This window comes from Dipodomys spectabilis, unplaced genomic scaffold, assembly GCF_019054845.1.
Source record: "Dipodomys spectabilis isolate Male_0828 unplaced genomic scaffold, ASM1905484v1 ptg000600l, whole genome shotgun sequence".
Taxonomy (NCBI): Eukaryota; Metazoa; Chordata; class Mammalia; order Rodentia; family Heteromyidae; genus Dipodomys; species Dipodomys spectabilis.
This window is the reverse complement of record NW_024871277.1, coordinates 753,310-780,780: the sequence shown is the minus strand read 5'-3', so window position 1 is coordinate 780,780 and position 27,471 is coordinate 753,310. Positions and strand designations below refer to the sequence as shown.

At 38.7% G+C, this 27,471-nt stretch overlaps 1 protein-coding gene across 2 annotated transcripts in view; it reads left to right on the top strand.

The window, feature by feature from the left end:
* Dop1a (DOP1 leucine zipper like protein A) overlaps positions 1–27,471 on the top strand; it is a 73,287-nt gene that overhangs the window by 40,323 nt on the left and 5,493 nt on the right. Inside the window, exons 15-35 of one of the 2 annotated variants that reach the window (XM_042671133.1) lie at positions 394–668; positions 1,914–2,066; positions 3,438–3,535; positions 4,787–5,046; positions 6,323–8,312; positions 9,380–9,491; positions 9,765–9,947; positions 11,844–11,969; positions 14,463–14,597; positions 15,779–15,834; positions 16,827–16,931; positions 18,566–18,632; positions 18,827–18,971; positions 19,131–19,210; positions 20,285–20,394; positions 20,647–20,796; positions 20,929–20,990; positions 22,634–22,786; positions 23,977–24,113; positions 24,959–25,014; positions 25,970–26,134. In XM_042671133.1, the coding sequence (XP_042527067.1) occupies positions 394–668; positions 1,914–2,066; positions 3,438–3,535; positions 4,787–5,046; positions 6,323–8,312; positions 9,380–9,491; positions 9,765–9,947; positions 11,844–11,969; positions 14,463–14,597; positions 15,779–15,834; positions 16,827–16,931; positions 18,566–18,632; positions 18,827–18,971; positions 19,131–19,210; positions 20,285–20,394; positions 20,647–20,796; positions 20,929–20,990; positions 22,634–22,786; positions 23,977–24,113; positions 24,959–25,014; positions 25,970–26,134 (4,618 nt within the window). Of the gene's footprint in view, positions 1–393; positions 669–1,913; positions 2,067–3,437; positions 3,536–4,786; positions 5,047–6,322; positions 8,313–9,379; positions 9,492–9,764; positions 9,948–11,843; positions 11,970–14,462; positions 14,598–15,778; positions 15,835–16,826; positions 16,932–18,565; positions 18,633–18,826; positions 18,972–19,130; positions 19,211–20,284; positions 20,395–20,646; positions 20,797–20,928; positions 20,991–22,633; positions 22,787–23,976; positions 24,114–24,958; positions 25,016–25,969; positions 26,135–27,471 lie in introns of those variants that run through there. The other variant, XM_042671134.1, reaches the window with a different exon arrangement.

Genomic DNA, 27,471 nt, shown 5'->3' with positions numbered 1-27,471 from the left:
GGCTTTCTTAGTCACCTGCAGGAAATGTAACACTGGCTTCACTCCCTTTTTTCATAACAGTGTCATCTCTGTTTACTTGGACTTAAATTTTTGTGCACACAGCACAATGAGAACTGGGTAGCATTTTTAATTAGTAATCTGATTGGTCAGACAGGAGACTGAATTATATGATTTAAATAAGAAAAAAACCTATATTGAAAAAAAAAGTTGATGTAGGTCTTGCTGCTGCTTTATATTTCTCAAAACTGTAAATGTAGGAGAGACTGATTTTGTTAATAGATCATACTAAGGACAGGAAGTAGTGTTGTTTCATTTCTTTGAAATTAACTTAAATGTCTATGCGAAAGGCCAGTGTGATTAACACTGACAGCTTCTGTCTCTGTTCTCTTTCAGACTGTGAACATGTGCAGCCGCCACAGTGGCTGCAGACTCTGATGAATGCTTGCAGCCAAGCAAATGACTTCAGTATTCAGAGTGTGGCTGTCTCCCTGGTCATGGACCTGGTGGGGCTGACCCAGTCAGTGGCCATGGTCACTGGGGAAAACGTCAACAGCATGGAGCCTGCACAGCCATTGAGTCCAAACCAGGGCAGAGTAGCTGTGGTCATCAGACCACCCCTCACACAGGGCAATCTAAGATACATAGCAGAGAAGACAGAATTTTTCAAGGTAAATTCTGGGATTCCACATGACTAAGATAATCACTGCACATATGCTACCTGATTGAGGGCACCAACGCCAGGAAGGAAATAATGCCAACTGAAAAAGATGGAAACTCGTTCTATAGACTATTTCCATATTAGGTATCTGTGACAATTTAGCTTTTCATAGGGTCCAAAACTTTTATGAAAAGTTTTGTGATTATATATATATATATATATATGTATATATATATATATATATATATATATTCATATATACATGATATTGCTGAATTGTATAATAACATTCCAAAAAATCGTGTAGCCTTTGATTTCTAACACACTGGTTTAAATGTGTATATATGTATGTGTATATATAAATTTATATGTACATGGATGTATAATTTCTACATAGAACTTGAATTATACTACATCTTAACAGGTTATATTGCATCTTTATGTGTTTAAAATGTTGTTTTGGGTTTTATTCTTTTAACTGTGTTTTGTCAAATATAGTGTGATACACATCTGTAATCCCAGAACTCAGGAGATGGAAGCAGAAGGAAATGAAGGCTGGGGATCTAACTTAGTGGTTAAACGCTTGCCTAGCATATGCAATGACCTAGATTTGAACCCATGCACTGCAAATAGCCCTCTAGATATTTTCTCCTGCTTAAATGAGTTTTAACGTTCTGGTGAACTCTAAAAATTTTTTTCCTATTCTTCTTATTTCGTGTTAAGTGCTATGTTAACACACGTATGACACTTATAAGTGATTTTATAAACCTCTTTGGCCTAGTAATGGTACAGTACTTACTGTGCAAGTCCTGGGTTCAATTGCCAGCACTTGAAGAAAATCAAAACTCTTGTGTAATTTCAGTATTCAGAATGCAAAACTGCATTTTACTCGGTGACATACAAGAATTCAACATGAAATGTTTGTCTTGTTAAAGATAATGCAGTCTAACATTACTAAAATAGTAAAATGAGATCTTACCTGCATAAAGAGTTTATTACATTTCAGAGGTTTAAAAGAAGTACTATGAAAGTACTAAAAAGTTCAGAGGGTCTGGGTGGCCAGGAAATGATCAGATAGAAGGCTTTACTTCTAAATTTCATACCAGTAATACTTATTAAATACTTAATATTAAAGACTTCCCAAGTATGGTAGTCAGAAACTAGGTATTAGCTTGTCCATACTAAGAAATATATGCTAAATAAGATTTTGTCTCCTGTTTTTATAACCCAGTAACCTTTATATCTTTCCTGGCAGCATGTAGCCCTGACGCTGTGGGACCAACTAGGAGACAGGACACCTCAGCACCACCAGAAGAGTGTGGAACTATTTTATCAATTACATAACTTAGTACCTTCTTCTAGCATCTGTGAGGATGTTATAAGTCAGCAGTTAACCCATAAAAACAAGGTAAATCCTTCTCCTATCCTGCACCTACACATACCTACCTGCACACTATTCCAAAATGTTAAAAACTCTCTAGGAAAATTATTACACCTGGCGTCTGAATCACATCTGATACCACTTGGTTCAGTGTGTTATTCATATCTTTACAATACTATGTTCTGCTCTGTGTAAAGACCTTTTTACATCAATAGTATGAAAAACTAAGCAGTGTAGGAAATGATGATTAAAGCCCTTGCTGGTCTAAATTGTTGGGTTATTTACAGAAGAGCTAGTGGCTGTGGATTGAATAGATACACCTATTAATGTATGTGAAATTAAATAATATGCAAGTTACCTTTATAAGTGGATATTATTTGTTCTTGTGCTAACATGTAAGATTATATTATTTTCATAATAATATAGAAAATAAGATTTATGTTCCTAATGTATATGAAGTGATACATGAATCAATTTTGTTGACTATGACCGAGGGACCAGGTGGAAAAGATGATTTTGAATGGTAATGCTAGCTAATTTAATGAAGTTTGTTATTTCCTTATGCCTTCTGAGTAATATAAATTTAATCTTACTGGAGAGCTTTTAGAAGTGGATTAACCTGTTTTTAAAAAGTTGGAATGCTACTGGGTTGGGAACATATTTACAGAGGCATTGTTTTGAGTAAATGAGGGACTTAGCAAAGAGCAGAGTGGTGAGTGGAGTAATGATAGTAACAGTATTCTTAGAAAAGTGTTAAATTCTATTTCTCCACCATATTCTTTCAAATTTGTTCAGAAATAAGTTTTAAACAATTTGTTGTTTGCATATAATATCTATTAGTTGATGAACAAACAAATGCTTCACAAGAAAACCTTTACCAGAAACAGCAAACTTGCTTCTAACCTTTAAGATGCAATTTAAAAGTTTTAATCAGGACTCTGTTTTTTGCTTGAAAGATTCCATGAATGCTAGAAGAAAAGTGTAAAAATCTGATAATGTCCTAATTTCTACTGTCCATATATTAAAATATGTTGACTATTCCAAATATCTTCTTCCCAATAGTCCCAAAGTTGTTTAAAATATTTTTCTTAAAGAAATTTACTTGAGATGCATACTTTCTTGGGGAAAAAGTGATTTTGAAAGTAAATGTTTATATTTAACATGAGGAAAGAAAATTCTTAGCAGTGTGACCCTTTTTAATGTAATACACAGACTGATGAAAATCTAAGGGGGAAGATGAGTCTTTGATATTTCTTTCTACATACAGGTACTTTGTTTTACATTTATTGCAGTTGAGTTTTGTAGGTATTGAACATACTACTCAATTATTTCCTGAATTTTACTAAAATTGCTTTATATCTTCGAGAGAACAAAATAATCTCTCCCATTCCTCCTCAGAAAATACGAATGGAAGCACACGCAAAGTTCGCCGTTCTCTGGCACCTCACACGGGATCTCCATATAAATAAGTCATCTTTTGCACGCTCTTTTGACAGGTTGGTTATATTTCATATTCAGATTTTAGAGTCAAATGTCCTATTGTTGTTTCCTTTTGAATCCTCTTTCTAGTTTGGCAAGGGCAGGAGGTATACATTTACAGATTTTATGAAGGGAATTGGTTAGTTCTTTAGAAAATCCAAGCTATATTGAAACTTTATGTTGGCTTCACTTACAAGATTCCCCTTGGAATCTCTCAGAGCACCCAGTGCCTCTTGCTTCCATTGAACCAATATTCATCAAGTCCTTGCTATTCACCAAGCACCATTCTGAGTGCCAAGACAGGTGGCTCCATTCTAGATACAGCAGTGGGCAGGGCTTTCTTGAGCCTTTCTTGGATACTGTATATCAAAAGTATATTTTTAATCTTCAGCCTACACTGAACTTTACAGTATTCCATAATTGAAAATGTAGTTGCCTGAGATTAGTTTAGCTTTTCATCTGGATCTAAAAGCAACTGAAGTGATTTATATCTCAAATAACTTCCAAGGAACTGCTGTTCGTAGGTAGGTACATGAATTGTTATAAGATAGTTGTCTCATCTGCAGGTCTTACAGAGGTGGCTACAAATTGATGCGGAAAGCCTCATTTCTGATGAGATACGTGCTGTATGGGACTTCAGTTCAGCTAGTACTGAATTAATACATAACCATTTTTAAGAGATTTTCTATTGAGCCATATATTGAACTCCTATGGTGAACTAGGTACTTCTCAAATAGACAACTCTTGACTTCACATCTTTCTTCATCTTACCAATGATACAGTGAAGGTTCAGAGAAGTTAAGTTGCTTGGCCAGATCCCACAAGAAATTTAAATCTTAGGTTTTCTGATTTTAAACCATATTTCCATACCTTTCATAGAAGGTCTTTCCTGGAATTCATCACATATCTTTAAATACCTGAAGAGAAAGAAAACAGAGTACCCCTGATAATCATGAAATACTGCTGACTGACAAAAGCCTTGGTACTTAATATTAGTGCATCTGTTAACAGACATAAGTTTATTTCTATTCTTTAGTAAGTAATGTGGTTCGTTTCAAAAACAAAAGTATATTAGAATGGGAAAAATACTTTTCTCTTTTTTCGTTGAATCTAATAAGATTTTGATTCTAGAAATACTGTGGTCAAAATTGATCTTGAAATTTGATTAAGTAGTTAAAGTAGTCAAAAATAAACACAACTGCTAATTGCAGAAAAAAATGGTTGGACTTGAAGATGTTTTGTTCTTTAATTGTTTGTGTGTATTACAGGTCTCTGTTCATCATGTTGGACAGCCTTAACAGCCTAGATGGCTCCACGAGCTCAGTGGGCCAGGCTTGGCTGAACCAAGTCCTACAAAGACACGACATTGCCAGAGTGCTGGAGCCATTGCTCCTGCTCCTGCTCCATCCAAAAACACAGAGGGTTTCGGTGCAACGAGTACAAGCAGAACGCTACTGGAATAAGACTCCCTGTTACCTAGGCGAGGAGAATGACAAGCATTTCATGCAGAATTTTACCTGCAGCAGTGGTGAATATCACACAAAAATAGAGCACCTTTAATTAGAAAGGAAGCTAAAGAAAGGAGCCAAGACTCTGTAGACACACATAGAGATGGGAGCCATACATAGTGGTTTGGTTGGAGCTCACCAGTGTTGTAACTGGACTGTGTAAAAGGCTTCTAAACATGAGCAACCTGCTTAGTAAAAAATAACCTTTTTTATTTCTGACCTCAGAGGGATGTCAAGATGTATGGTACTCTTTGTTCTTACAAAATAGTCATCATCCCTGCACAGAGGAGATCCCTGGACAATTGGTAAAGTGTGGACTTTATAGTAAGAGGCCGTTGTTTAGCTTCCTTCCTACTGTGTCCTCTGTGTGTTCTAAATAATTGCCTTAACGTCTTGGTGGTAACCCTTTCCTTCCACAGCCCTGCTTATTGCTGAATTCTTACCTCCTCTTTGAAATCAGTCTCAGACAAGTTTTCTCATGAACTTGGCAGTGTGCTAATATGACACTGAGCTTCCACCTCTTTTAATAAATATGCTCCAGATAAGTGCAGAAGTGGGTGGATGTGATTGTGGTCTCCTGTCAGTATGGAGCATGCTATCTCTTTCCTGCTCCATCATTGTCTGCCAGTTTAGGATCTTACACTAATTAGATAACTCATTCACATTTATTGAATTTTTGTTAAAATTTTATGTTTGACTATATTCCAAACTATTTGCATTCTCGTAAACTGCATAACTAAAGGCAGTATCACAGGGAGGAAAAATAAAATTTTATCCAATAATAAAAAGAATATCTTAGCTGGGCACTGGTGGGTTGCACCTGTAATTCTAGCAACTCAGTAGGCTGAGCTCTAAGGATCAAGGTTTGAAGCCAGTCCATGCAGGAAACTAATGATACTCTTATCTCTTAACCACTGATAAGCTGGAAATGGAGCTGTGGCTCAAGCCTTGAGCAATAAAAGCTCAGGGACAGCCCCCTAGGTTCAAGCCCCCAAACTGGCACACATAAAAAAGATTGTCTTCTATGGCTTATTTTGGGTAAAAGGGGGTAGATTGTTATATTTGCCTCTTCCTGTTCTTATGAAGGTATATATTCTAATAGTTTCCACATGACTTCTGATATAAATTCCATATGATTTTCTTAAAAGATCTAAGATAATGTAGAGTATACTTCTAATAATAAAATATAGATTGGTGATGAGAATAATGATCAAAATTTTAATTTGATCTACCTTTTCACGTTTCAATTAATCCATTTTGTGTCTTTCCTCCTTTACTGTTTTTGTCCTATGCCAGTAAGCCAAGCTCAGCTCATGGCATCGAAAGGAAATGGTGAGAAACCACTTACCATGGATGAAATAGAGAACTTCAGTCTCACGGTTAACCCACTGAGCGACAGGCTCTCCCTCCTGAGTACCAGCAGTGAGACAATCCCAATGGTTGTCTCTGACTTCGATCTTCCAGACCAGCAAATAGAAATCCTTCAGAGTTCTGACTCTGGGTGTTCACAGTCCTCAGCTGGGGACAACATGAGCTACGAAGTTGATGCAGAAAATATGAATGCCCCAGAGGAGTCTCACATGCTCAAAGCGAGCTCCCCCGATGACGATGTTCAGCAGTTGGTGTTTGACCTAATACACCAAGTTGTGAGTGGCCTGGAAGCAGAGTCGACACCGGTAACCTCCGAGATGGACACAGAAGCTCTTCCCCCAGATGGTGGTGACTTGGATCTCGAAGAGGAAGTGGTGAAAAGCAAGGATCTGTCTGCTGCACGAGGTCAGAGTGCTTTGCTGAGTCATGAAAGCCCTCAGTTTCTGTCTGTGTCCTCAGAGGAAGCCCAAGAGTGCTTGGCAAATGGAATCTCCAGAAACAGCTCCTCACCTTGTATTTCAGGAACCACACAAAGTCCCTATGACTCATCGGTGGCTGCCGCAGAAACCAGGTCTAGGCAAAGGAGTCACAGCAGCATCCAATTCAGCTTCAAAGAAAAGTTACCAGAAAAAGTCTCTGAGAAAGAAACAATTGTTAAGGAGTCCGGTAAACAACCAGGAGCAAAACCCAAAGTAAAGCTTGCCCGAAAAAAGGATGATGACAAGAAAAAAACTTCAAATGAAAAACTGAAACAAACCAGTGTCTTCTTTAGTGATGGTCTTGATTTGGAGAATTGGTACAGCTGCGGAGAGGGAGAAATTTCTGAAATTGAGAGTGACATGGGATCTCCGGGATCCCGGAAATCTCCCAATTTCCACATTCATCCTCTCTATCAGCATGTGCTCCTCTATCTCCAATTATATGATTCATCAAGGACTCTCTATGCCTTCTCTGCCATCAAAGCCATCCTGAAAACTAACCCTATTTCCTTCGTAAATGCCATTTCAACCACAAGTGTAAATAATGCCTACACCCCTCAGCTGTCTCTGCTTCAGAATCTGCTGGCAAGACACCGCATCTCTGTTATGGGAAAGGACTTTTATAGTCACATTCCAGTGGACTCAAATCACAACTTCCGGAGTTCTATGTACATAGAAATTCTCATTTCTCTCTGTTTATATTACATGCGTAGCCATTACCCAACTCACGTCAAGGTCTCTACACAAGATTTAATAGGCAATCGAAACATGCAGATGATGAGCATAGAAATTTTGACTCTCCTCTTCACTGAGCTGGCAAAAGTAATAGAAAGCTCTGCGAAAGGTTTTCCTAGTTTCATCTCTGATATGTTATCTAAATGCAAAGTTCAAAAAGTGATTCTTCATTGTTTGCTATCATCTATCTTTAGTGCTCAGAAATGGCATAGTGAAAAAATGGCAGGTAAGAACATGGCTGCTGTGGAAGAAGGGCTCTCAGAGGACAGCCTTATCAATTTCTCAGAGGATGAATTTGACAATGGCAGCACACTCCAGTCGCAGCTTCTCCGGGTGCTTCAGAGGCTGATTGTTTTGGAACACCGGGTGATGACTATTCCTGAAGAGAATGAAACAGGTTTTGACTTTGTCGTCTCTGACCTGGAACACATCAGCCCCCATCAGCCCATGACCTCTCTTCAGTATTTGCACGCCCAGCCAATCACCTGTCAGGGCATGTTCCTCTGTGCAGTGATCCGAGCTTTGCATCAACACTGCGCGTGTAAGATGCACCCACAATGGATTGGCTTGATCACATCCACTCTGCCTTACATGGGAAAAGTTCTACAGAGAGTAGTTGTGTCTGTGACTCTACAGCTGTGCAGGAATTTGGATAATCTAATTCAGCAGTACAAATATGAGACAGGGCTATCTGATAGTAGGTAAGGGTGCCTTTTAACTTGGTTACCATTGATGTTTTTCACATATGTAAGTGTTGAAATGTCCCAAAAAGTCAGACTTTGAGCGGGGATAAGGGAGTGGTTGGAGTGTGCATTCAGTCCGAGATCAGCCCCTAATACCTCCAGGGTAAAGATCAAATAGACAAGTTACCAGCTTGCAGTAGTTCACAAGTCGTGTGGCATTTTCACAAGAAAACTTAGCTTGAAGAAGAATATCAGAGAATCTAGGATAAAAAAAAGACAAGGAATACTTATATTGGGATAAAATTGACTTTGATGATCTTTCAACTCAACTGACAAAAATAGGATTCTTTCCATGAAGAGATTTCCTTTTTTTTTTTTTTTGGTGGGACCTGGGTCCTGTCCCTGAGCTCCTTTTGCTCAAAGCTAACACTCTATTACTTGAGCCACAGCACCACTTCTGGCTTTTTCTGTGATTAATTGGAAATAAGAGTTTTTCACAGACTTTCCTGCCTGGGCTGGCTTTGAACTGTGATCCTCAGATCGCCACCTCCCAATTAGCTGGGATTACAAGCTTGAACCACCAGCACCCAGTGGGGTTTTTCCGTATTATTTAGTGTGTTATTTAAGTGCAAATTAATTGCAAGCTGGAATTTAAATTCATAAATCCTTCTCCCATTGGAATTTTGCCTCTTGTTTTGGATTTTCCTAGGTTGGTAGTAAATTCTACCTGTGTCTTTAGACCACAAAATTCAAAATTGATCTCTGAAAAGTAGGCCAAAAGTTTAGGACACAGATGCCTGGCTTATCTCCCATGTAACTCAGTGGCTTCCTGTAAAATAGTAAACTGTGGTGTTTAGTAATGGTTTTCCTGCCATTACCCAGTGGTCAGAGCCTTGCTGGCTGTTGTTTATTCTCTATGGAATTAGAGAGCCCAAAACAACTCTGGTGCATTTAGACCAATTGTTTAGGAAGCAAAAGGGCCCTGACACCTAGTCTGTGCCTGGCTTGTGATGGATATTTATTAGTGGTGCAGCACAAACTTCACTATCACAGAACCATTGTTGATATGCATGCATTTATTTCAGGCCTCCATGGATGGCATCGATTACCCCACCAGACATGATTCTCACTCTCTTGGAAGGGATCACTGCCATTATCCATTATTGTCTATTGGATCCAACTACACAGTACCATCAAGTAAGACTTCAAAACAACCTGCATGATTCCTTTTTTTTTTTTTTTTGCCAGTCTTAGGGTAAAAGCTAGTGCTCTACTACTTGAGCTACAGAGCCACTTCTGGCTTTTTCCAAGTAGTTTATTGGAGCTAAGAGGCTCACGGGCTTTACTGAGTAGCTGAGATTACAGGTGTGAGGCAATGATGCCTGGTTGTGACTCCTTTTTTAAAAGACTATAAGGTCCAGCAACTGCCTACTCAGAACTCAGTGATCGTGCGTCTTTTTTACTTTATAGCTCTTGGTCAATGTTGACCAGAAACACTTGTTTGAAGCCCGCAGTGGAATCCTGTCGATCCTACACATGATCTTGTCCTCGGTGACACTGCTGTGGAGCATACTGCACCAGGCTGACGCTTCAGAGAAGATGGCTGCCGCTGCATCCGCCGCCGTCACCACCATCAACCTCGGCGCCACAAAGGTTGCAGAACTCACGCCCCATCTGTAGAGCTTGGGGCTGAGAACTTTCCCCAAAATTCTCTTCCTAAATTTATGGATACTTTGAACAGTATTTTGCATAGATTAATGATCAAGTGAAAATTTCGCTGAGATATGATTGACAAGTCATCAAATTCTCAAGTATACAAATCAGTGATTTTTTTTGGTACATTTTGTAAAGTTGTCAAATGCCACAGTCCAATTTTCAAGTGCGTCCTTCCCTCCAAAAGACTCCTTATTCCCACTTGAAGTCGCTCAATCCCAGCCCCAAACCCGACTGGTTGCTAATCCAGTTCCTATATATGAGTTGATTTTTCTGGGCATTACATAGAAGTCAGTTAATACAGTATTTGGTCTGTTATACCCAAAAGCGAAGCAAATATTACATAATTAAGTAAGTATAGTATGTGAAAACGTTAACTATGAAAACAAGAGAGTAAAGGTAATCTCAGAATGATAGGATAAATGTTTATTTTCTTTATGCAATAGTATTTTTCAAGTGCTCTGTTGGTTTTTGGTTTTTGGTTTGTGTCAGTACTAGTGCTTAGATGGCAGGGTCTAGCACTCTGCCTTAGCTTTCTCACTCAAGGCTGGTGTTCTGTCACTTGAGCCATGCCTCCACTTCTGGCTTTTTTGCTGGTTTATTGGAGGTAAGAGTCTTTCAGAGTTGTCTGCTGAAACTGGCTTTGAATCTTGATCCTCAAACCTCACTCTCCTAAATAGGTCAGATTTATGGATATGAGCCACTAGCTTCTGGCTCTATTTTATTCTTTAAACGTGTGAATGTTGCCGTTATTTGTCATGTCGTGATTGTCATCCCTCCCTCAACAACCTCATTTTGCTCCTGGAGTTGATCGGCTTGATCTGAGATCTATAGGAGCTCATTTAATGAGTGAAAGGAGTAGGTTAAGACCATTAGAACATTATATCTGAGCATTGTTTGTATTTAAACTATACTTTTTCTATCTTTGTTTACTTGGAATTAACAGTCAGGATCTTCTATAATTGTAAAAGACTTTATGTCAAATTTAGTTTCGTATATTGTATTTTTTGAAAACTTGGGGGTTAGACTTGCATTTAGTTAATTGTCATTTTGTAAGGTTTTATTTTGAATTGAAAGTCATGGTTATAACCATTTTGCTTTGCTATGTTGCCCATGCTGGCCTCATTCGTTCTGCCTCAGCCTCTGCATTGTTGGGATTGAAGGCATGTTCCACACCTCTTAACACTATTAAAAGATTCCTCTAGTTAGGTACAGGTGGCCTAAACCTGTAAGCCTAGCAACTCAGAAGGAGGAGCTGAGGAGGAACACATTTCAAGGCCAGCCTGGGCAAAAGTTCTTGAAATCTCATCTCAACTAATAGCTGGACTAGGTGGTGGCAGGTTCCTGTCATCCCAGCAGAGTGTGAGATGAGATTGGGAGGGTTGCAGTCCAGGCTAGCCCTGGCAAAAGGTGTAAAGACACTGTCTCAAAAATAACCAACAACAGCTGAAAGCATGGCTCAAGTGGTATAGTGCCTGCTTAGTAAGGAAGAAATCCTAAGTTCAAACCCTAGTTCCACTGGGGGAAAAAAAGGAAAAATTCATACACTGCTATGGAGCTAAATGTTCTGGGGCTGGGAAGGCGGCTCAGTGGTAGAGCGCTTGCCTTGCATGCTCAAGGCCCTGGGTTCGATTCCTCAGCACCACATAAGCAAAAAGAAAAAAGCCGGAAGTGGCGCTGTGGCTCAAGTGGTAGAGCATTAGCCTTGAGCTGAAGAGCTGAGGGACAGTGCCCAGGCCCAGAGTTCAGACCCCACGACCGGACCCAAAAAAAATAAATAAATAAATGTTCTGTCTAATTAATGCTTTCAATTGTAATTTTCTTAAATTGACTTAGAACTTGAGACAACAAATCCTTGAGCTGTTGGGCCCCATCTCAATGAATCACGGTGTGCACTTTATGGCTGCCATTGCATTTGTATGGAATGAAAGAAGACAGAACAAAACCACTGCACGAACCAAGGTAGGTGTTTAAGGCTCAAGTGGTATGGTTTCTTATTTGGTAAGTACATGCTAATTTATTTCCTCTGTGAATGCCCACAGATCTTGAGCTCTGAGGTTACAGTTGGGCTAAAGTGGTAGGTAGAAAGTGGAAAAGCAAATTGGCCACAGCTATGGATAATGACTTACACTGAAACAGAGCAAAATTAGTATGATGATAAGCTTATCACTTCACAGTATATTTTTCATGTGGAAGGTATTTGGGACACAAACTAAGGACTTGAAGGAAGTCTTCCTCTTCAGTAGTTTTCCTGAATGTCAGCTTACATAGTTAATGCAAATCTTACATTGGTTTTGACTGTATGCAGGAAAATTCAGGTACTTGCTTTGTGAGCTTGAAATCTCTGACACTTTTCTAAATTGGAAATAAGTCATGACTTTAAAATAAAAATGCTACTAAACAGTTTACATTTATACAAAATATGTGATTTTCACACCCAAAGGTTTGTGATTTGTTTTTGTGCTAATGTCCCATGTAATATATAGTGATATTCATAAAGTAATAAAAATATTTCTGCCACATTATATTATTTTGCATATGAAGATTTAGTAGTCAATATCACATCAAACAGAGAGGCCATTCCAAAAATGAAGAACTTTTTTGGATGTTTTTTTATTTATTTTGATGGTACTTAGGTAGGTAACTGCTCAACCTTGAGTCCTGTTTCTGCTTTAGTTGTTTTTCAAATAGAATATAGAACTTTTTGTCCAAACTGATCTGATCCTCCGATACCTTTCATACAGCTAGAATTACAAGTATGAATCATCACACCTGACATGTTCTTTGAGAGAGGTTCTCACTAAATTTTTTGCTTAGGCTGGCCTGAACCAAGATCCTTCTGTCATATAGCTTGGATTACAAGTAAGAGCCTGTAGAGGCTATTGGATTTTAATTCTGTAGCAAAAACAAAGCAGTACCAATTGGGAAAATGGTTGAAACAAAAAGTAGATAAGTACCAGAAGTGAAATATAGGTTTAAAGATAAGGAAAACTGAAAAAGGAAGTGATACATACAATTTTCCAAGTTCTGATGTCTCACACCTGTAATCCTGGCTACTCAGGACCCAGAGATCTGAGAATCATGTTCAAAGCCAGCTGGGGCAGGAAAGTCCCTGAGACTCTTATCTCTAATCAACCACTAAAAAACTGGAAGTAGGGCTGGAAAGGTGGCTCAGTGGTAGAGTGCTTGCCTTGATTACATGAGGCCCTGGGTTCGATTCCTCAGCACCACATAAGCAGAAAAAGACAGAAGTGGCGCTGTGGCTCAAGTAGTAGAGCACCTTGAGCTAGAGCTGAGAGACAGCACCCAGGCCCAAAGTTCAGGCCCCACGACCGACTGGAAGTAGAGCTGTGGCTTAGAGTGATAGAGTAATAGCCTTGAGCAAAAAAGCTCAGGGACAGTACCCAGGCCCCAGAACCAACATGACAAGAGAAAATCCATGAGAGGAGAAAAATATTAAAGAAATAGAACATGAAAATCCTCAGAAATGAAGAAAATAAATTTCGATAGTATTCCCAGCATTGTATAAAAATGCCAACATAAAGATAAGCTTGTTAGCTGGGCACAGGTAGTTTAGGCCTGTCATCCTAGCTATTCAGGAGGCTAAGATCTGAGGATAGTGGTTCAAAACCAGCAGTGGCAGAAAAGCCCTGGAAACTATCTCCAGTTAGCTACCAAAAAAGCCAGAAGTGGAGCTGTGAACTAGTAGTTAGAGCACTAGCCTTGATCCACAAAGCTCTAGGACAGCACTCAGACCCTAAGTTCAAGCCACAGGACCAGCACCAAACAAAAAATAAACCTGTTATTTCAGATCCTAAAATCTTCAGATGAAAAAGAAAAGGAATGATTATAAGAATTACCAATAGGAACACTGGCAATCTTGATGGAAAGGAGTCCGAACTTACAATTTCATAGCCAAAATGAAAAGCAGTTTATTAACTCTAGAAAATAGACAGGTTGTATACAAAATGCACTGATAGTACTATATATGTAGCACATATATAGCACATAAATAGTCTTGTGGACACTGGATAATTTAAATAAAATTATGAATAACTACTAGGAAGATGGCAAAAACTGTGAAGAGCTAAACTTTTATTCTAACGAATTCAATAGATGTTTAAATGTTTAAATTTAAATGTGAGGAAAACTAGTATGTGTTGTTTAGAAATAATAGAAAATAACTGCAAGAATGGAATATAATTTGATTTTGGATGTAGGATGGGAAGGCCAAGGTAATTCTATCTTTCCCTATAAGACTTACTGTCCTATTTAACTTGACTTTTTCGAATTGATGTACATATACTGTATTGATAAGAAAATAATAAAAATTTACCCAAAGTGGATCAAAGGACTTCTTTATGTTACAAAGAAGCTATCATTAATTCTGCTAACTCTGACTCTTTTGAAAGCTCATATGTGTACCCAGAAGGTAAATAGTAATGTGTTGTCCAGGTTATTCCTGTGGCCAGTGAAGAGCAGCTGTTACTGGTGGAGCTGGTTCGCTCCATCAGTGTCATGAGAGCAGAAACTGTCATCCAGACTGTGAAAGAAGTTTTAAAGCAGCCTCCAGCCATAGCCAAAGACAAGGTAAGGAGGAGTTTCTTTGCTTTTGCTTATAATTCCGTGTCCAAAGGATGCTGATAGAAAAGATTTTTGGAAAACTTACCTCCTTTGACCTATGATACAGATAAAAGAGGTGACTGGATGTCACTCCTTTAATAAAACAATCTCTGCAGTGACTTTCTGTTCAGATCTCTCATTCCTGCAGGTAGTGAAGAGCTGTTAGCTGAACATGTCTCCAGCGTACGTCAGAGGCAGTCAGGAACAGGCTGACCAGATTCTATCTCTGTTTCATAAACTCAAATTTTGCCAGTCATTGGCTATATGATTTTAGTTCTAAACACTGTTATTTTTTCACCCTGTACAGTACTGTACTTTGTCAGGACTACTGGAAATGAGCAATATAGTCTCCCTACTCACATTGCTTTGTCTGATCAGGCTGAGAAGTGTATGAACTTCTCTACTTTCTGTTCTTTGCTCAGGCAGTACCAAGAGATCACATCTTCTTAAGGAAAGTTTTGCAAACCTAGACTGTGAAACCATACTAAAACTAACCTTATTACATCCCTAAGAGAATTATTACATATAGCTGAAATTTTTAATTCTTTTTTAAATCTTGATTTGCAAGAAGAAAAAGGGATTTTTGTGTATATGAATAGTCAGTATCCTTAGTCCATATGTACCTTGTGTGTATATGTGTGTGTGTGTGTGTGTGTGTGTGTGTGTGTGTGTGTGTGTGTGTGTGTGTGTGTGTGTGTGTGTGTGTGTGTGTGTGTGTGTGTGTGCCAATTCTAGGGCTTGAACTTAGGGCCTGGGTGCTGTCCTGAATTTTTTTGGTCAAGCCTAGTGTTCTATCACTTGAGCCACAGCTCCATTTCTGGCTTTTTGATGATTAATTGGAGATAAGAGTCTCACAGACTTTCCTGCCTAAGCTAGTTTCAAATTACCATCCTGGGATCTCAGCCTCCTGAGAAGCTAAGATTACAGGTGTGAAGTACTGGTGCCCAGCTTATTTTCAACTTTTTAAGTAGCTCTTTTGCTGTGAATTTTCCCTGATAGGATAAGATGGAATAGAGATACATTTCTTAAATAAGTAGATATTTTTGTTTTTCTTTTTTAGTAAAAATTAAGATACAAGAAAGTTGCAACAGGGAAAAAAATAAATGAAGCAATTTTCTTCTCTATAAATTGATTTCTTTTGTTTATAGAAACATCTTTCTTTGGAAGTCTGCATGCTTCAGTTTTTCTATGCTTATATTCAAAGGTAAGATTGCTGATGTAGGTCTTCCCTTACTACAATCACACTATATAAAGATTAGGAAATATAGAAGGAAAATCACTTGAATTCTTTCAAAAAGTATCTAAGAAAAGAGTTCCCTAAACCTAGAAAAACAAATTTGCTGCAATAGAAACGCTGTTTCTGGACTGTTAATAGAAATCATGAGTATACCAGTGATTTAACATATTAACCCTACAAAACTAAAGACATAAGGGTATTAAAGATATGTGGAAATGGAACACTGAAATTGTAAGAAGATCATTTAAATATAAGAGAAAAATAAAACCTACTCTTAAAATCATGCTTATTGCTACTGAATCAGTTTCTATTTTGGTACAAGTAGACATGTAGCAATCCAACCCAATTATTGGGGTTCTTTTAATGTTAGGAAGAACAAAAATATACCTTCCTTGTTGGCTGGCATTTCCTTTCCTATTGAACTGAGCCTTGAGTACAGATTTTCAGTTGTGAAAAAATTCTTGATCTTCCTGCAAAGGGTAATTCCACTTTAATCATAATGTGGGCATCTGTTTGTAATTTGTGACTAATAGTAACAAAATTGTGTTATTTATTATATTTAAATTGATTATAACTGTCTAAATTCTAGCTATAGGTACAGACAGAGATTGGGGTTCAACTGAAAAAAGTTTGTTTTTTTTTTTAAGTGAGAGACTGGTATTGAGGATATGTTGTAATTACCAAGAATTATTATAGTTTGTCTTTTATTTTTCAAAGTCCATGTGATACAAAATTTGTGTGCAAACTTTCTAGATTAAGAAATTGCATTGACTATTGTAAATTTTATTTTACACATTATTAGTAGAAAATGAAAATATTTTAGAAATTCTGCTCTGTCATAATCTATAAAAATTTAGAACATTTTTAAAGAAAGTAGTAGAGCAATGTGTTGAAGACTGCAGAGACAAAAATAAAATTTACTGTGGCTTTCCACATATACAAACTCATTTGTCTTGCAGAATTCCAGTGCCCAATTTAGTGGATAGCTGGGCATCACTGTTGCTACTTCTAAAAGACTCTATACAACTGAGTCTCCCAGCCCCGGGGCAGTTTCTTATCCTGGGGTAAGTAGTCTCACAAGTATTATTTTTTAAGATCCAGAAATGTAGGTAAAGCTGTGGCTAGTGTGTGTATGTTTGATGCTGGTCTCAACATCCAGCAACAGATGCACACACATGCATTTATACAGATCTTTACATGAGAACATCACCTTTGTTTCACTCTGATGGTGATTTTATAGACATGAATGTGGTTGTACATTCATAGACTTACCTCCTACCCTTTTGTCCTTAAGGAATTGACTATTTAACTTGGGCAACCAACCATGATCTATAAAAAAAAATTAAAGAGGAAGGTGAAGACTTCTAGTAAATGTGGAGTTAGTTTTCCACCAGGAGTCAGAGAGGGAGTGGTAAAGAGTGAAGCTTTAGGACCAGCCTGTGGTAGCTGAGTCACACGCATGGCCTTGCTCGACCATGGTCCATGGTGCATGGTTTGCTGGACCTACTCAGAAATGTCAGGAATCATGATGATGCCTGAATCTTCAAGTTGTGTATTTGAAGATTCTCTTCAAAAGCTGGAAGAATTTTAGATAGTAAAAGTGTAAGCAGACTAAGTATAATTCCCTGATAAAAGAGTAAGACAACTAATGTGCATGAATTTTAATGATGAGATGTAAATTTAGATGCTGGAAATCAAGCAACATTTTCATGATAGTTCTACTCTTGACCTTGTCTCAGTGACCTCCAGTAAATCAAGAAAGCAGACTATTTTGCCATCTGCTGGGCATGACTATCGTATGCCTACCTAACTTAGAGTTGATGGAAAGCTCATGAAAGGAATTTTATATGTACTATTGTTTAACTCATCCCCAAATAACCCTACAATTCACAAAGGTGAATTAAGAAATAAAACACCCGGTAGGAGCTGGCGCTCACACCTATAAACCTAGCTACTCAAGAGACTGAGATTTGAAGGCCAATCAATACAGTAAAGTTTGATAGGCATCTCCAAAATAATCAGCAAAAAGCAAGGCTGGGGGCATGACTACAGTAAGCAAGCACAAGGCCCTGAGTTCAAACCCTTGTACTGCCAAAAAAGAAAAAAAAAAAAACAACAACCAAGTATCCTTTTTGAACTATCTTCAATTACTATCCTATCTTCTCAAAGATAACCACTATTTTAATAACCCACAAATGGATTTTTGCATGTTTTAACTATCTGTATATGAGTATTTTAAGTATTTTATGCCTTTTCATTCAACATATGCAATTGAGTAAAAGCACTGTTGAAAAACAAAATCTATCCCTTCTTTCACTGTTAGCCATTAGATTTTTTAAGAGGAAAACTAGTAGCCAGTATCTTACTTTTATGAAGATTGAGCCATGTTACTCATGCTGTTGTGATTGCTTTTTTTTCTGCAATAAATTAACATGCAAAAATTTCTCTCTTTCTGTTGATGAATATTTGAGTTCCACTTAGTGATTCTTCCAAACGATACTGCTTTCGATACTGTTGTGTCTGTTTTTTCATGTGTATGTTTATGAATGTCACCTGAGTCACAGAATATGTGCATACATATTAGACATTTAATGAATTAGAAATTGAGTATACAAAACCATTTGCCACCCAGAAATTTAATACCATCTTTCTTTTAAACTAATGCTTTTTTGCTTGCTTTTTTCTATGACCCTTCTAGGGTTCTGAATGAGTTTATTATGAAAAATCCTAGCTTGGAAAATAAGAAAGACCAAAGAGACCTTCAGGTAAGACCATTCTGAATTCAAGGCCATTGCCAAAACCATGTTTACCGATGGCATCCTGTTGAAAATAGGAGTCCTGTAATTCCTGAATTTCTTCCAGCTCTGAGCATTCTATGACAGTCAGGATCATCTACTGTAGAATATCTGTTGTATGTGTATATGCCCACATATTCAGTGGCCCTTTCTCTTGTCTTTAGGATGTGACTCATAAAATAGTGGATGCTGTCGGTGCAATTGCTGGCTCCTCTCTGGAACAAACAACATGGCTGCGACGAAATCTGGAGGTGAAGCCTTCTCCCAAAATAGTGGTGGATGGAGCCAACTTGGAATCTGACATTGAAGGTATGGCTCACTTTTAGATTATTAGTTGTAAGCATGTATTCACTAGGAAATCATTTCAACCATCATTGGAATAAACTCCTCCCTTTTTTTATTTAGCAGGTGTTTTTTCCATGGAAATACTAACCAGTATCTCCTTTACCTGTCTTTTCTCTCACTTAGATATGTTATCACCTGCGATGGAAACCTCAAATATAACTCCCTCTGTATATAGTGTCCATGCTTTGACACTGCTCTCTGAGGTAAACATGTTATCTTTGTTCATGCGAAATTTCAACAGATTCATAATTAAACATTTGCAAGTTGTTCTTACACATTTTTTATTTCAAAAATCATTTCATACTTCTAGAAATTACTATAAAAATTAACAGATATAAAGTCTGATATTATATGAGTTTGGGTAATTTAAGCATGAGCAGTAACTTTAGATACATACTTTTTAAAATATATGGAATTTGGTTTTGCTTGTATGTATGTGCTAGGCCCAGGACTTGAACTCAGAGCCCAAATTCTGTCCCTGAGCTTTTATAGATCAAGGCTAATATTCTACCTCTTGAGCCACAGCTCTACTTCCAGCATTTGGGGTGCTAACTCGAGATTAGATTCTCATGGACCTTTCTGTCCTGGATAGCTTTGAATCTGTGATCTTCCTATCTTAGCCTTCTAAATAACTAGAATTACAGGCATGAGCCATTGGCCTCCAGTTAAAGTATGTGTTTTTAAGAAAGTGTTTTTGTATCTCATTATTCTGAGGATGGGTGGAAATAGTATAAGATACTTTTACTATGAAACACTTTCAGGTAAGGAAACATATATTTTCTGTCAACCTTTTTTGTTTGTGTGTTGATCATAGTGCTTGAACTCAAGGTCCCGGCGCTATCCCTGAGCTTTTTTGCTGAATGCTAGCACTCTTATCACTTTGAGTCACAGGGCTATTTCCAGTTTTCTGGTGTTTAATTGAAGACAAGAATCTTAGGGACTTTCCTGAGTAGGCTTGTTTCTAACCAAGATCCTCCAATCTCTGCCTCCTGAGTAGCTAGGATTACAGGCATGAGCCACCGGTGCCTGGCTCTGTCAGCCTTTTTCATAACCTGTTATATGGTAATTCTAAGCTGGCATTTTTGTATCTACATTTGTATCATGGTGAGAAAGAAGATTGTGACAGAAACCACTAATTTATAAATGACTTAGGAAAGTTTCAATTCAGGTTTTCACGATTTTAAAGTATCTAGGTTTTTCTTACAAACAACCAATAGTAACCTGTAGGTGTCAGTTTTCGCTCAGAGATTCTCCCGTTTCCTTTCTGTGTGTCACAGGTCTTGGCCCATCTTTTGGACATGGTTTTCTATAGTGATGAAAAGGAGCGTGTTATCCCCTTACTTGTAAACATCATGCATTATGTCGTGCCCTACCTCCGAAATCACAGGTACTGTGGTGACTTAAACAGGTTTGCATTAATTCATGGCCTTATTAGAAATAAGTTCTTTTGCTGTTTTTGGACTGAATCACAGAGTGGCACTGCTCTTACCATGCATGATAATGGTTAAACTATTCAGACATTATTTTGTATGGTGCTGTTTTGTGTCTTCATGTCATTGTCTTAGGTAAATGTGACCACTCACATAACTTAATATGATTAATGTTAGAACAGAGATTAAGGTGCCTTTCTTCCATACAGTGCACATAATGCTCCTAGTTACCGAGCCTGTGTGCAGCTACTGAGCAGTCTTAGTGGGTACCAGTACACACGGAGAGCTTGGAAAAAAGAAGCCTTTGACCTCTTCATGGATCCCAGTTTCTTTCAGATGGACGCCTCTTGTGTTAATCAGTAAGTCAGCCTCTTGTGCTCTTCAACATAGTAATACCTCTCACAGCCTAAGTAAACTACTATTCAGCAAAGTTAGAAGACTTTTTAACAGACCAGATCTTAATTACAGGTAATGACCCTTATCTCTTTCAGTTGGAGGGCAATTATGGACAATCTGATGACACATGATAAGACAACATTCAGAGATCTGATGAGTGAGTATAATAGGATGACAACCCAGTCTTCCTGTCCGTGATTCTATCTTATTGTTTACTCTTTTCTAGAAACTACTGAATTAGCTTTCTGTCTAGTTGTGCATTGTATCTTTGGGAATGTAATGTTAAAACTTACAGAGGATAACTTAGCAATAAGGAATATTCTTGTGGGGAAAATACTGGAAAGAAGAGAGACTGTCTAATTTGAGTGTAAATCACTTTCCCAGCTCACAGCAGAGCAACTGGCATATAATAGGTACTCAGTAAAAAATGATTAAATGAAAGACTGAAAACAGGTGAGGAAGTAAAAGCAGACAATTGGGTCTAACCTGTGAGACAAAGCACTACGAATACAGGGGGTACTGCTTGACAGAAGAAAGCAGGGAGAGAAAGGGAGAAAAGGGAGTGTAAAAGGGAGGGAAGAAGAGAAAGAAGACAAGGCTAGAGTCACCCTCTGCCTCCTTTCTACTTAGACTTGATTGGCTTTATATATTTGGGTTCCATTAAGCATTTATTCTTGGAGAAATAGGGCTTTTTGATTCTAAAAGAAGCTTTCAAGTTCCTTAACTAAATAAATAATAGTGAAATTCTATGAACCTAAGATAAATTCTTTAGCCCAAAGTATAGTGTTCTCATCTGGAAAAGACTATATTTTCTTCATCTTCATAGAATTACTCCAAGTTTCCAATTCATCTATGCAATAAATATTTATTAAAAGACAACAGTGGTCCAGGCATTTTTCTAACCTTAATAAAATTAAAGTTTATTTCAGGGAGTTAAGTTGTGCAGGAAATAAAATAGAACCTGTGTGCAAGGAAGCTAATTCAGATGATCCAGGCAAGATGACACACAGCTGTAATCCAGCCATCCAGAGGCAGAGGGAGAAGGCTCACAAGTACAAGTCAAGAACTTGAGCTATAAGCTCGGGATTTTGTATCCTGTGTCAAAAAAAAAAAAGAAACTGATCAAAAGTCCTAAGGACAGAATATTCCAGACATAGAGAACAATATTGCACAGGTGGGGCGGGAGGGGAAAAAATTTGCCAAGGTATGGGATGGAAGCAAACTTGATCACTTCATCTATAGCAGGTAAGACATGTTGGGCATGAGAAGGAGAGGTAGACTGAGCAAAGCCATGTTGGAAATGTCTGTGGCAGTCCTGGGGCTTGAACTCGGGGTCTGTACGTGATCCCTTCACTTTGTTGCTCAAGGCTGGTACTCTGTCACTTGAGCCATATCTCTACTTCCAGCTGTTTACTGGTTAATTGGACATAAGAGTCTGCCTGGTCTGGGTTTGAACCACAATCCTCAGATCTCAGCCTCCTGAGTAGCTAAGATGACAGAAGGGAGCCATCGATGCCTGAGTGGGAATTGTTTTAAAGTACACAAAAGCAGATGATACACAATTTAAAGGGCCTAGTAAAATGGTACTGTTTGTCATTTTTACCTTCTGAAACTCAGAAATCTGAAGGTCCTCTCCTTACATCTCGCCTGCAGCCACTGGGTATTTGGGTGTGCAGGCTCCTCTGTGCTGGGGTGCTCCCTCCCCCTCTCCATGTCATGGGATATCACCTTTAAAAAAAGAAGCAATTCATTTTCAGATGACCACCTGACTATCTGTGTCAATCTCTCACCTTTTTCCAGCTCGAGTGGCTGTGGCCCAAAGCAGTTCACTTAATCTTTTTGCAAACCGGGATGTGGAGTTAGAGCAGAGAGCCATGCTTCTCAAAAGATTAGCCTTTGCTATTTTTAGCAGTGAGGTTGACCAGTACCAGAAATACCTCCCAGATATACAAGGTAAGCAGTTAAACTTTTATTTTCTGTATCCTTTGAATTTATAGTATTGTTCCTGTTCCTTAGAGAATACGCTTTCTAAATTATAATTTGGAGTTAAATGATCCAAAGGTATAGAATTAGGATTTGTAATAAATAAAAATTTATCTTTAAGTATCTAAAAGGTATCAGTCAATGTGTAGGACTTAACCAAATGTAGTCTATTTTATTAAGTTCAGACTTTGTAGGAATTGGTCTTTGAGGATGAGGAGTAACTTGCACTTTAGATGAGCATGTCAGCGTTTCTTCATTGTGGACACAGGTCAGATGCCCATTAGGGCCGGACAGAGCATGCCTGAGCAAGTCAATGATGGCTGCAAAGAACACTGGGGGCTGTGTTGGGGGTGCATGAGGCTGTTGCATCAAGTAAATGTGGCGGCCTTCCGTGTCCAGAAGAGGGCAGCAGTGTGCTCCTGCCCTAGGCCTCAGCCACTCCACAAGGGGAAGTGTTTGCTGGTTAGTGTGCTGCCCCATTCCAGCCCAGGAGTCCATACGGGACACGATGGCAGTCATCTCCCAACAAGAATTTTCTCTCAGAAGGCTCTTCACCCATTATTCCTCCTTTCAGACATACAACATGAAACTGACCTGAGATTCATTGGTTTTGAGACAGGGGCCCACTGCATAGCCCAGGATACCCTGGAACCCACTGTGCAGCCCAGGCTGTGCTCAGACTCATGCCCACTCAGTACTGGGATTACAGATGTAAGCCACCAGGCCTAGGGTTGTTTTTGTTTTTGTTTTTTGTTTTTGTCAGTCTTGGGGCCTGAACTCTGGGCCTGGGCGCTGTCTCTCAGCTCTTCAGCTCAAGGCTAGCACTCTATCACTGGAGCCACAGCACCACTTCCGGCTGTTTCAGCTTATGTTGTGCCGAGGACTCGAACCCAAAGCCTCATGCATGCAAGGGAAGCACTCTACCACTGAGCCACCTTCCCAGGCCCAGATTTTTTTGAGCACATTACACTTCTATTTGCCATTTGACAGAATTTACTGAGAATATTTTTGTTTCAATATATTTCTCTAGTTTTTATAATATCTTTATGAAAGTGGTAGTCTGTACTTTGGAATTATTTTCAATGCGGACTATATGGAAATGTGTATAAGAGAGTAACTGAACTTATTTAGGCATTGAACATACACCACATTTCTTTCAGAGAGATTGGTGGAAAGTCTCCGTTTGCCCCAGGTACCAACTCTTCACTCTCAAGTGTTCCTGTTTTTCAGAGTGTTACTTTTACGAATGTCTCCACAGCATCTGACCTCCCTCTGGCCGACCATGATCACCGAACTGGTGAGTTCATTTTAATTCAGTTAACGCTAGTTACTATGTCAACATGACATCGTTAATTTCTATGTGCTTACTGGATAAAACTAATTTTAAAAGGGAACTCCATTAAACCATCTAATCTCACAGTTGTTCTAGTCCACGATAATAAAAAGCAAGCCAGATTCCATCTCCTCACCGTTTAACCTCCAGTTGTTCAGAGTAATAGCCAGCCGCTTGTGACTGCCGCTTCCTCTGTCTGCCTCATGGTTCCTTCTCTTTGGTGCAGTTGTAACTTTGTCACAGCTAGCAGGTGTACTCCCCCACCTAGTGTAGCAGAACCCCTTAGGAATGGAAGTAGATGAGTTGGCTTTTCTGGACTGACATAAGGCAGTGAGCGCATTCACATCTGGATTAAACTTGCTTTAGAGAGATTAAGAGATTTTCTAAATGCCAAACAGTGAATGCTTCAGAAGTCCTCAGACTCCTCCTCTCTGCAGTCACCCTCATCCACATAGGAATGATTTGGGGAGTTGGGGAAAAGTATAATAGGCAAGTTCTATCACTAGAACCCCAGCTTTACAATTTGCCCCCAAGAAAATTTGCTTTGTTTTCCTCTATATCCTTAAGAAAAAATAACTTACTCTGTTCCAAAGTCAGTGATCAGTACCATCTCACAGGACTCTTCACACACGCCTGCAAGCCTCTGTGCTGAGCTTGTGATTTTGTCCTCCCCAACTAACTTCCAGTTCAAAGATTCTGAATATGTATCAGAAAACTTGTTTTTCTATCAATGAAAATATAGCCTAAAGATAATATAAAGATTATATACACAGATTTAATAAACATTTAACTTTATTTCATGTCTTCAGGTACAGGTATTTTTATTGATGGAGCAGGAACTCACTGCTGATGAAGATATTTCACGGTAACATGTAATTTATTTAGTGCAATTTTAGTCCTTAATAACCTGAGGTTATCTAGAATGCTACTCAATACCTTAGGAAAATATAGATAACACTTTATATAACTTCATATGACTAGTCATATATGATGAAATTTCACTTGTCATGAAACAAACTGTTAGCATTCATGGCTGTGCAGTATTGTTTCAGCTAGGTGAGTTATGTTGCTTTGAGAAGGTTAGATCTGGTCAGGCCTGTTCCAGCAGGTTACCTGTAACCAAAGTAGCCATATGTGGCTAATATAATGCCTATATAATGTTACTCTTTAGAGTAGGCACAGTTTTCTAATATGGATATGATTTTCATATTTAGAGGAATTTATCAATTTACATACTGAAAAGTTCCTTTAAAGCCGTGTGTTTTTAATGTAGCCTACTCTTGAGTGCAAAGTTTATAAAGTCTCCTATTCTCAGTTTATTACAGAAAACATCGCACCAACTATTCCGAGTGACTGAATAGTATTAAGGTTTCTTGATTATAAAGTTTGTATTTTATATTGTTTTGTTTTGGCCAATCCTGGGGCTTGAACTCATGGCCTAGGCACTGTCCCTGAGCCTCTCTATGCTCAAGGCTAGCACTCTAGCACTTGAGCCAAAGCGCCACTTCCGGCTTTTCTGTTTATGTGGTATTGAGGAATCGAACCCAGGGCTTCATGCATGCTAGGCAAGCACTCTACCACTAAGCCACATCCCCAGCTTCATTTTTATATTTCTTTAGTACAATACAAACTCTGTGTATTCTTAAATTTTAAAGAACAAAAGTAACACTTTTGAAGGCGACAAAATTTAGTCATGACCAGTAATTTAGCAATTAGTGATGATGCAGTTTGACTATGGAAAATACTCGCTGGCCCTTCAGCTCTTCCCTATAGGCAGATGGTCCCAGCTGCTGACAGCATTGTCTCCTGTTTCCCTGTAGGACATCAGGCCCCTCCGTGGCCGGTCTGGAGACAACCTACACAGGAGGTAATGGCTTCTCTACTTCCTATAACAGCCAGCGGTGGTTAAACCTCTATCTCTCTGCTTGCAAATTTTTGGATTTGGCTCTGGCATTGCCCTCCGAAAATCTCCCTCAGTTTCAGATGTAAGTACAAGCAAAGATACTAAGTAAATATTTTTGGAAAATGCATTTGTTTTGACCACTGACATCTATGATTAAGTAAAACATTCTTTATGTAAGTAGAAATGTAATTTTTACTGAAGGAACTTATTTTGGTGGGGCAGTACTGTTTTTAGAAATAAATAGTAGATGTGGATATATTCAGAATAATAGCCCATCGTGGGAGTACCCTCTGGATGGAAAGCAGGGCATATGTACGTGACTCCAAGCTTGAAGCCCACTAATAGAGACATGGGAGGAGATAGCCACACAATGGATATTGTGATTGCACATGTACAAGATCCTCTGAGCCCATGGGGTAGGCCCCTCTTTGAACATGGAGGGTCAGAGCAGATTCTGCAGGGAGTTTTAAATGAAGGCAGTGAAAAGTGAGGGCTGAGGCCCATGTGTGAAGGCATGCACAGAAGGAAGCAGACCTCACAGGTCCGGGGCAGGAAAAGATCAGTATTGCTGGAGCACAATGCTGAGGAGAGCTGGAAGGAGCCCGTTACATAAAGCATTGTTGTGGTCATCTATAGGATACAATGTGGATTCCAGCCTAGAAAAACAGAAGCCTTTGAGTATCTTAAGGAAGCTATTACTCTGGCATTTTAGAAAGCTTATTTTGGCAGTGCAGTGTGGGAAAAGGACCAGAGAAACAAGGATGGGACGATGACAGGAAAGGAATGGAAAGAAAACTGGCAAGACGGGGCTGGGAAGGTGGCTCAGTGGTAGAGTGCTTGCCTTGCATGCCTGAGGCCCTGGGTTCGATTCCTCAGCACCACATAAGCAAAAAGAAAAAAGCCGGAAGTGGTGCTGTGGCTCAAGTGGTAGAGCACTAGCCTTGAGCTGAAGAGCTGAGGGACAGCACCCAGGCCCAGAGTTCAGGCCCCACAACTGGACCCAAAAAAAAAAAAAAAAGAAAAGAAAACTGGTAAGAGTAAATTCTCCTAGTACCTTGTTCTTAACTGCCCCCAATTATTACGTACAGTTCTAAATTTTAAAATAGCCAAGCTAATTTGAGAATGAATGCACAGGATCAAATATACATTTATTTAGGGTATTATTTTATTCTGGAATAAAATATCAATAGGATAAAGAAGAACATACCAGAATCTTTTACATTTAGAGATTCTTAAACCATGAAAAATAGCTTGTTTTTAATTAAATTTAATGCTAAGAACTAGAAATTATTTTTAGATTTCAGGTCTTTAAATTTTTTCAACTTGCATGTGTATTTTGATGAGTTTCAGTACTGGGTATCCAAAATGGAAGGTCTTCCTAAAGAAGTTTGGGAAGGGCACTAACCACAATTGTAGCGA